Raw genomic sequence first — 8727 nt, 5'->3', positions numbered from 1 at the left:
TGCACATCGCGCGCCCCGAGCCGAGCGGCAGGGGGGACGCGCCCCGGCCTGTCCCCTCCGCCGCCACCTTCCCCCCCTTTCCTCGCAGGGCCCCGCCCCGTCGTTGCTCAACCTCCGCGCGGTCCGGGTGGCCACAAGGCCTCGGCCAGAGGTTGAGTGAAGCGGGCCGTGGGGCCCCGCTCACGGCCCACCCCGGCCCTGCGCCTCTTCCTGCTGGAAGACCCCAGAACTCCCAGCCCGAGGGCTCCTGGATCCAGCCGCGCCTCCACACCCGACAGGCCTGCTCGAGGCCCTGGGTTTGCGCCCCAGCGCCGGGGCGCTGGGTAGTGGGGGCATCAGGCCGGCTGTCCGGCCTGCCCAGCTCGGGTTCTGCTCGCGCTGCCCTCTGAGCCGGGCCCTAGCTCTGGCTCTCCCCCAGGGCACCCCTAGACCTGGAATACCCCCTCTCTCCACTCTCATCCTGCTCAAGCCTCCCCGCTGACCCGCTGCCTCTGTCCAGTTCTTCCAGGGCTACCAACCGAGGAGCTGCTGCCGGACCCCAGCCCCGCCGTCATGGGCAGCCCAGAGGGGCGCTTTCACTTTGCCATCGACCGCGGAGGCACCTTCACAGATGTCTTTGCCCAGTGCCCAGGCGGACACGTGCGGGTCTTGAAATTGTTGTCAGAGGACCCTGCCAACTATGCAGACGCACCTACTGAGGGCATCCGCCGCATCCTGGAGCAGGTGGCCCAGGGTAGAGAGTAGGGGGATGGGGTGGGGATGGACCCCATGGCCAGTGGTCTGACGCTGACCATGTGGTCGGCAGGAGGGGCGCATGCTGTTGCCCCGGGACCGGCCGCTGGACACCAGTCGCATTGCCAGCATCCGCATGGGTACTACGGTGGCCACCAATGCACTGCTGGAGCGGCAGGGGGAGCGGGTGGCACTGCTGGTGACACGTGGCTTCCGGGACCTGCTGCACATCGGCACCCAGGCCCGCGAGGACCTCTTTGACCTAGTGAGCTCCCCATGCCAACCAGGGGCCCGGTGGTGCCATTTACACCTCCCCAGGGGTGCCATGGCCTGTGGGAAGGGCAGTTTTTGAAAGGATCGATGGTGGCCTAAAGCCACCAGCAGACAGGCAGAGGAGGTTCTGGGCACTCCCAGTGGGACCCTGCATCCCCCCAGCCCTCTGAGGGGGCACCTAGTGCCCTGTTCCTATCTGCCACCATTCCCTGTCCTGGACCCTGGCATGGGGCAGCTTAAGCCAGCCCTGTTCAGGATGAGGACTGGGTGGGAGCCATGCCCCAGTGCTGGGTTCCAGGAAGAAGCTGCCTTTTCCAGGGCGGGGCAGCTGGCTGCACTCAGATGCCTGGGGGCAGAGAGCCACCCCCTGGGTGGGCCTTGCTGGGGCTGCTCCTTCTTTGTCTCCTGGGCCTGTGGACTGGCCTGTTGGGACACATGCCTGCCCCTGCACTGCCCTGCCCACGCAGGACCCTGGCAAGGACCCTCAGGCCTGGGCCTCCTCTGAGCCTCTGCCTGCCCCCAGGCCGTGCCCATGCCTGAGGTGCTGTACGAGGAGGTGCTGGAGGTGGACGAGCGTGTGGTGCTGCACCGTGGAGAGCCAGGCACTGGGACACCCGTCAAAGGTGTGGGTGCCGGCCATTGGGTGTGGGATCTGGGGCGGGCAGATCCCGGTGGTCTGTGATGGCCATGATGGCTTTCCGGCAGGCCGCACCGGGGACCTGCTACAAGTGCAGAAGCCCGTGGACCTGGGGGCCCTGCGTGGAAAGCTGGAGGGGCTCCTGTCGCGAGGCATCCGCAGCTTGGCTGTGGTGCTCATGCACTCGTACACGTGAGTGAGGGCCGCGGGTCACAGACAGTGGGTGGTGGGTCTGAGTGGGAGACTCAGCATCACTGGGTTCTCATCGTAGGTGGGCCCAGCACGAGCAGCAGGTGGGCACGCTGGCCCGGGAGCTGGGCTTCACGCACGTGTCACTGTCCTCGGAGGCCATGCCCATGGTGCGCATTGTTCCTCGGGGCCACACGGCCTGCGCCGATGCCTACCTCACGCCCACCATCCAGCGTTACGTGCAGGGCTTCTGCCGTGGCTTCCAGGGCCAGCTCAAGGTGAGGTCCTTGACGACTTGTCTCAGCCCCGTCCCAGGCGCTGGTTCCTCACTGCCCACCTGATGCCGTTCACAGGATGTGCAAGTGTTGTTCATGCGCTCCGATGGTGGCCTGGCGCCCATGGATGCCTTCAGCGGCTCCCGTGCTGTGCTCTCGGGCCCTGCCGGTGGTGTGGTTGGCTACTCGGCTACCTCCTACCGGATGGAGGGCGGCCAGCCTGTCATCGGCTTTGACATGGGAGGTATGAAGGTTGAAGGCTAGGATCTGGGGAGGCTCGGCTGCTGGGATGTGCAAAGCAGGCACTGGGTTTTCAGTGACTCCTCAGCACCCTGTTCCCCACCAGGTACATCCACAGATGTGAGCCGCTATGCTGGGAAATTTGAACATGTTGATGGAGGGCGGCCAGCCTGTCATCGGCTTTGACATGGGAGGTATGAAGGTTGAAGGCTAGGGTCTGGGGAGGCTCGGCTGCTGGGATGTGCAAAGCAGGCACTGGGTTTTCAGTGACTCCTCAGCACCCTTTTCCCCACCAGGTACATCCACAGATGTGAGCCGCTATGCTGGGAAATTTGAACATGTCTTTGAGGCCAGCACAGCCGGCATCACTCTCCAGGCTCCCCAGCTGGACATCAACACAGTGGCGGCTGGTGGGGGTTCCCGCCTCTTCTTCAGGTCAGCTCCCCCTGGCCCTTGGCCAAGATCCTGGCCCTGCCTCCCTCCCTGCCTCCAATCCCATTCTCCCTCTCCCAAGGTCTGGCCTCTTCGTGGTTGGGCCTGAGTCAGCAGGAGCCCATCCAGGCCCCGCCTGCTACCGCAAAGGTAAGAGCTAGTGTCTGCCTGCCAGGTCTTGCCCTCCCCACACTGCCCCAGCTCACCCCACCCCTTCAGCCTCATCCCTGTTGCCCACTCTTGGCCCCCGCCTCCAGCCCACAACTGACCACACCATGCCCACTTGCCAGGGGGCCCCGTGACAGTGACGGATGCGAATCTGGTCCTGGGTCGCCTGCTGCCTGCCTCCTTCCCCTGCATTTTTGGGCCGGGAGAGGACCAGCCACTGTCCCCTGAGGCCTCCTGCAAGGCCCTGGGAGCTGTGGCCGCTGAGGTCAACAGCTTCCTGACCAACGGGCCCTGCCCGGCTTCCCCGCTGAGCCTGGAGGAGGTGGCCATGGGGTTCGTGCGCGTGGCCAACGAGGCCATGTGCCGGCCCATCCGTGCACTCACACAGGTACACACCCCTTGCCCGCCCTCGCCTGCCTATCCCACCCTCCAGCCCCACCCACTACCCCCACACCTCGGCTCACCCAAAAGGGGTAAGAAGTGGGGATCCGGACAGGGTGGAGTAGGAGAGGCCACTGACCCCTTCCGGCTCCCAGGCACGAGGCCACGACCCCTCGGCCCATGTGCTGGCCTGCTTCGGGGGAGCTGGTGGGCAGCATGCTTGTGCCATCGCCCGGGCCCTGGGCATGGACACCGTGCACATTCACAGGTGGGCATGGGCGAACAGGTGTGCGTGTGTCCTGGGCTTGGGGGGCTGACTGTGGGAGGGGTCCCTCATCGCCACACCGTCCGGCCCTGCAGGCACAGTGGGCTGCTGTCGGCACTGGGGCTGGCCCTGGCAGATGTGGTGCATGAGGCACAGGAGCCCTGCGCCCTGTCCTATGCACCCGAGACCTTCGCGCAGCTGGACCAGAGGCTGAGCCACCTGGAGGAGCAGTGCGTGGATGCCCTGCAGGCCCAGGGCTTCCCTAGGTGGGCTCCCAGACCCGCTGGGCAGTGGTCAGGAAGGGCTCCTAGACTCTGAGTGCCGGAGGAGGCAGGGGCGCTGGGTGGGGTGAGGGGCAGGCCAGGGGGCTCTGTGTGAGCACCCCTGCCCACACACCTGCTTCAGGTCCCAGATCAGCACTGAGAGCTTCCTGCACCTGCGCTACCAGGGCACGGACTGTGCCCTGATGGTGTCTGCGCATCAGCACCCGGCCACGGCCCGCTCGCCCCGTGCTGGTGACTTTGGGGCAGCCTTCATGGAGATGTGCGTGAGCTCCTCATCCAGGGAGCCCAGGCGGGTGGCCTGCTGGGCTGGCTGCCTTACCCTGATCACTTCCTTGGGGCCTGGGGTATGCAGGTACATGAGGGAGTTTGGCTTTGTCATCCCGGAGCGGCCAGTGGTCGTGGACGATGTGCGGGTGAGGGGCACAGGCCACAGCAGTCTTCGCCTGGAGGATACCCCCAAAGTCCAGACGGGACCTCCCCGGGTGGACAAGGTTGGTGGCTCTGCCTGTGACAGTCCTCCCACACCCATGGGACATGGAGACAGGTGCGGATGGGGAGACCAAGCTCTCTTGAGGCAGGGTGCTGGACTTAGGAGCCTTGCTAACCCCCCAATCTCTGCAGATGACCCAGTGCTACTTTGAGGGGGGCTACCAGGAGACTCCTGTGTACCTGCTAGGAGAGCTGGGCTGTGGGCACAAGCTCCAGGGGCCCTGCCTCATCATCGACTGCAACAGGTGTGCTGAAGCCTGCACAGGATAGAAGCTGTGCAGGGGTGGGGCCCCTGGTGGGGGGTTCTCTGGCCTAAAGCTGCAGGGGCCTTAGGGACTCTGTGGATTCCATCTTTGCGGTGTCCCCTGGCGTGGGGCTGTGGAGTCTCTGGTTGGAAGAGGAGGTCTGGCCTGGCCCCTGGCAGCCCCTCTGTGCTCCCTGTCCCCAGCACCATCCTGGTGGAGCCAGGTTGCCAGGCAGAGGTGACTGAGACAGGCGACATCCTCATCTCAGTGGGGGCCGAGGCCCCCAGCACAGTGGGTACTCAGCTTGACCCCATCCAGCTGTCCATCTTCTCTCACCGCTTCATGAGCATTGCTGGTGAGTGGCTGCTGCCATCCCCCTGCAGCCCTGGCTCCCTGTAGTGTAGGGAATGGGATTCTGCATCCCGGGCAGAGGTAGGTAGGCGGTGTTGTTGACAGCACCAGCTTTTGTCTCACTTGGTGGGTTGGCAGGGGTGTGTGGAGGAAAAGCATGCCCAGGAGGGGCAGAAGCAGGCCCCCCCGGGTGACAGGGCAGGCAGTGTGGCCCTGGGCTTGGGATGGGCCCCTTCCTTCTCTTTCCAGCAGCTATGTGACCTGGGGGTTGACCTCTTCCTACAGGCAGGACACTGAGGCCAGCACAGAGAGCCCATCTGTGCAGAGTCAAGCCAGGGGCTTGTTGGAAGCCTAGGGGTCTGTGCCTGGGAACCAGTTTCTTGCTGTGTCAGGCAGGGCAGAGGGTTGGGGGAGGCTCCAGCCTCTTGCTGGGTGCTCCAGGCAGGGGTGGGAAGGAAGATGGAGCTCCTCATACAGGCCAAGACATGCCTGGCTGCAGCCTCACCATGCCCAGGTGGGCGCAACGCCACCTTGGTCTTCCCCAGGGCACGAGAAAAGCTGCCAGGTCCTGGTTTGGGCCTGACTATGGTGGGTACTGTTCCTGTCCAGAGGGGCCATGCTGTGGGTGGGTGCATGGGTGGAGCCAGCCGGTGTCTGGTCACTCTGTGCCTCCAGAGCAGATGGGCCGCATCCTGCAGCGCACGGCCATATCCACCAACATCAAGGAGCGTCTCGACTTCTCCTGCGCCCTCTTCGGGCCTGATGGGGGTCTGGTCTCCAATGCCCCCCACATCCCTGTGCACCTGGGTGCCATGCAGGAAACTGTGCAGTTCCAGGTACGATGGGCCCCTCCCCTGTCCCCCTTATCTGCCCTTGCCCCCGTACCCCACTCCCCTACTCTGCACCTGTCTCTTGGTTTCAGATCCAGCACTTGGGGGCTGACCTCCATCCTGGCGACGTGCTGCTGAGCAACCATCCCAGCTCAGGGGGCAGCCATCTTCCAGACCTGACTGTCATCACACCGGTGAGGGACACTGCCTGGCTGTCTTTGTGGGGACAGGGGTGGCTGACATAGCTGACCGTTGCTTTCTATCCTCCTAGGTGTTTTGGCCGGGTCAGACCCGGCCTGTGTTCTATGTGGCTAGCCGAGGGCACCACGCAGACATTGGGGGCATTACGCCAGGCTCCATGCCTCCCCACTCCACCACGCTGCAACAGGAGGGGGCCGTCTTTCTGTCCTTCAAACTCGTCCAGGGGGGCGTCTTCCAGGAGGAGGGTGAGCAGGAGTGGGACCAGGTGGGGATTCAGCAGGCTGAGACAGGCTGGACAGTGGGGATGCAGCCCATCAGCTCAGGCCTGCCTCGAGGCTGGGGGCAGGCAGGTGGTGACCCCGGGGAGCGGCAGCAGATCATCTGTCAGAGATGATCAGAGGAGCTGATATAAATTCTGCCTGGGCCCAGGAACACCCCAAGAAGCAAGGTGCAGGAGGGAGGGGAGCCTGTTTTTCAAGGTGGGCAGCTGCTTGCGGTGTGTGAAGTTCACACAGGGTTGGGGGCTGTAGGCTCCTGGAGAGCTTTCTGGGCCTGGGTGGTCAGCTAGGCTTGCCCTGGTCTGCCTGTGCACCTGCGTGTGCAGAGAGGATGGGGGTTTGTGAGTGGCCCGGAGGCTGCCGGGGGTGTGTGGCAGCACCTGCAGTTGCCCTGGATGCTGTGGGCCTTGCACAGGGTGTAGGTTGGGGGGAATTGTTTTGGAGGTCGAGGTGGGTTTCTGATGGGCTTTTGGTGTGGAGGCGAGGGGTCAAGTTTGGACAGTTGGAGGGTTGAGGCCCTGGCACTGAGGGGCACAGGATAGCTGCAGGGCAGGTGGGACAGAGGCTGTGGTGGGGCCTGGGTGGGGGTTTTGGGGGGAAATAAAACAGCGGTCTGAGGTCATGGGTTTGAGAGCCTAGGGAGGAATATTGGAGTGAAGGGAGGGGACGTGGCAGGGTGGAGGGTGGGGGCGACAGAGCCACAGGCTGCTTGGGTGCTGAGGACACAAATAGGGTGTCCCAGGCTTGGCTGCTCCCTTGGACAATGCTTGGGAAGGGGGTGTGGGTAATGGGGAGACGTGTGCAGGCAGATGGCAAAGGGCCCAATGGCCAGGGTACCCCAGAGAAGATGGTGACCCAGATCAGAGGGGAAAGGGGCTTTCCCAAGGTGGGGAGTGGTCTCTGGGTCAAACATGCACTGCTTGCCAAGGGGTGGAGACCTCGGCCAGATCTGGGAAATCTGTGTGTGTATTGGGGGAGGGGGTGTGGCACAGATGGGCGCCTTGTTGCTATTTCCAAGTGCAGGGCTGGGAGCAGGACAGGTGGGGGAGGGACAAGGAAAAGGAGGCCCAGAGAAGGCAGGAGTGGTGAGGAAGAGAGGTGAGTTTGCTGAGGGATGTGGTCATTGGCAGAGCTGCCTGTGCAGGCCTAGGGTGCCCTGGGGTGCTGGGCTGTGGGAGCCAGAAGGTTCAGCAGAAGGATGGAGGCTGGGGGGTCTTTGGGGCACCTGAGTCAGCAAGGGATGTGGGGGGAGCCAGTGAAGGGCCAACATGGAGGACCTCAGTGCCCAGTGGGGGTACAGTGGGTGTGAAGTGGCACCAAGTAGCCCTGGGGCTCGGAGTGGGCTCAGTGGTGACCCTGTCCATCCAGCGGTGACCGAGGCCCTGCGGGCACCAGGCAAAATCCCTGGCTGTAGCGGGACCAGGAACCTGCATGACAACCTGTCAGATCTGCGTGCCCAGGTGGCAGCCAACCAGAAGGGCATCCAGTTGGTGGGAGAGCTCATCGGGCAGTACAGCCTGGACGTGGTGCAGGCCTACATGGGCCATATTCAGGTGGGCCTGGGGGCAGGAGCGTGGGGGCAGTGCTGTGCCTACCCCAGGCAGTTGAAGTTGGCCTGACTGCTGCTGAACCTTCTCCCTGCCAGGCAAACGCTGAGTTGGCAGTGCGCGACATGTTGCGGGCCTTTGGGACTTCCCGGCAGGCCCGGGGACTGCCCCTCGAGGTGTCTGCCGAGGATCACATGGACGACGGTTCCCCCATCCGCCTCCGAGTGCAGATCAACCTGACTCAGGTCTGGCTGAGGGGAAGGTGCCCACTGGGGCTCCTGGGGCATGGCCGCCGGGCTGCTGACGTCCTCCCCCGTCCCCTCTGGTGCGCAGGGCAGCGCTGTGTTTGACTTCAGTGGCACCGGGCCCGAGGTGTTTGGCAACCTCAACGCACCGCGGGCCATAACGCTGTCGGCCCTCATCTACTGCTTGCGCTGTTTGGTGGGACGGGACATCCCGCTCAATCAGGTTCCTAGGTGTTTGTGTGCGGGAGATAAGCAGGTCGACCCGAAGCCCGAGGTTATACTGCATGTGCCCGGGGGCAAAGTCAGCCCAGCCACGGCCTGAACCCAGGGGTGCTGGGGGACGGGTCCCTCCCGGAACCTGAGAGTGGGACCCACCACGAGTTGCTCCTGAGAGCTGCCTGCCCATGCACAGGGCTGCCTGGCACCGGTGCGTGTCGTGATTCCCAGGGGCTCCATCCTGGACCCGTCCCCAGAGGCGGCCGTGGTGGGCGGCAACGTGCTCACGTCGCAGCGTGTGGTGGACGTCATCCTGGGGGCCTTCGGGGCCTGCGCAGCCTCCCAGGTGCGGAGGGGCAGGGTGGGCGCGGCTGTGGGGCGGCGGGCGGCAGGGGGCGGTGAGAGGGAGCGACCGCTTGCCCCTGCCAGGGTTGCATGAACAACGTGAC

At 64.5% G+C, this 8727-nt stretch overlaps 1 protein-coding gene across 1 annotated transcript in view; it reads left to right on the top strand.

Moving 5' to 3' along the window:
* The first annotated feature begins 531 nt into the window (after positions 1–531).
* Positions 532–8727, top strand: part of OPLAH (5-oxoprolinase (ATP-hydrolysing)) — a 9858-nt gene continuing 1662 nt past the window's right edge. Inside the window, exons 1-23 of the mRNA XM_008571701.1 lie at positions 532–723; positions 806–997; positions 1529–1628; positions 1711–1834; positions 1914–2109; positions 2185–2350; positions 2643–2781; positions 2861–2928; positions 3069–3334; positions 3483–3595; positions 3688–3858; positions 3998–4135; positions 4229–4367; positions 4498–4610; positions 4814–4965; positions 5637–5797; positions 5884–5985; positions 6063–6237; positions 7639–7823; positions 7916–8062; positions 8151–8285; positions 8475–8624; positions 8708–8726. Coding sequence (XP_008569923.1) covers positions 553–723; positions 806–997; positions 1529–1628; positions 1711–1834; positions 1914–2109; positions 2185–2350; positions 2643–2781; positions 2861–2928; positions 3069–3334; positions 3483–3595; positions 3688–3858; positions 3998–4135; positions 4229–4367; positions 4498–4610; positions 4814–4965; positions 5637–5797; positions 5884–5985; positions 6063–6237; positions 7639–7823; positions 7916–8062; positions 8151–8285; positions 8475–8624; positions 8708–8726 — 3322 coding nt within the window. The 5' untranslated portion in view covers positions 532–552. The remainder of the gene's footprint in view (positions 724–805; positions 998–1528; positions 1629–1710; positions 1835–1913; positions 2110–2184; positions 2351–2642; positions 2782–2860; positions 2929–3068; positions 3335–3482; positions 3596–3687; positions 3859–3997; positions 4136–4228; positions 4368–4497; positions 4611–4813; positions 4966–5636; positions 5798–5883; positions 5986–6062; positions 6238–7638; positions 7824–7915; positions 8063–8150; positions 8286–8474; positions 8625–8707; position 8727) is intronic.

The sequence above is a fragment of the Galeopterus variegatus genome, unplaced genomic scaffold (genome assembly GCF_000696425.1).
Source record: "Galeopterus variegatus unplaced genomic scaffold, G_variegatus-3.0.2 Scaffold711, whole genome shotgun sequence".
Classification (NCBI taxonomy): domain Eukaryota; kingdom Metazoa; phylum Chordata; class Mammalia; order Dermoptera; family Cynocephalidae; genus Galeopterus; species Galeopterus variegatus.
The sequence above is the reverse complement of the archived record's forward strand: the minus strand, read 5'-3'. Positions and strand labels throughout refer to the sequence as shown.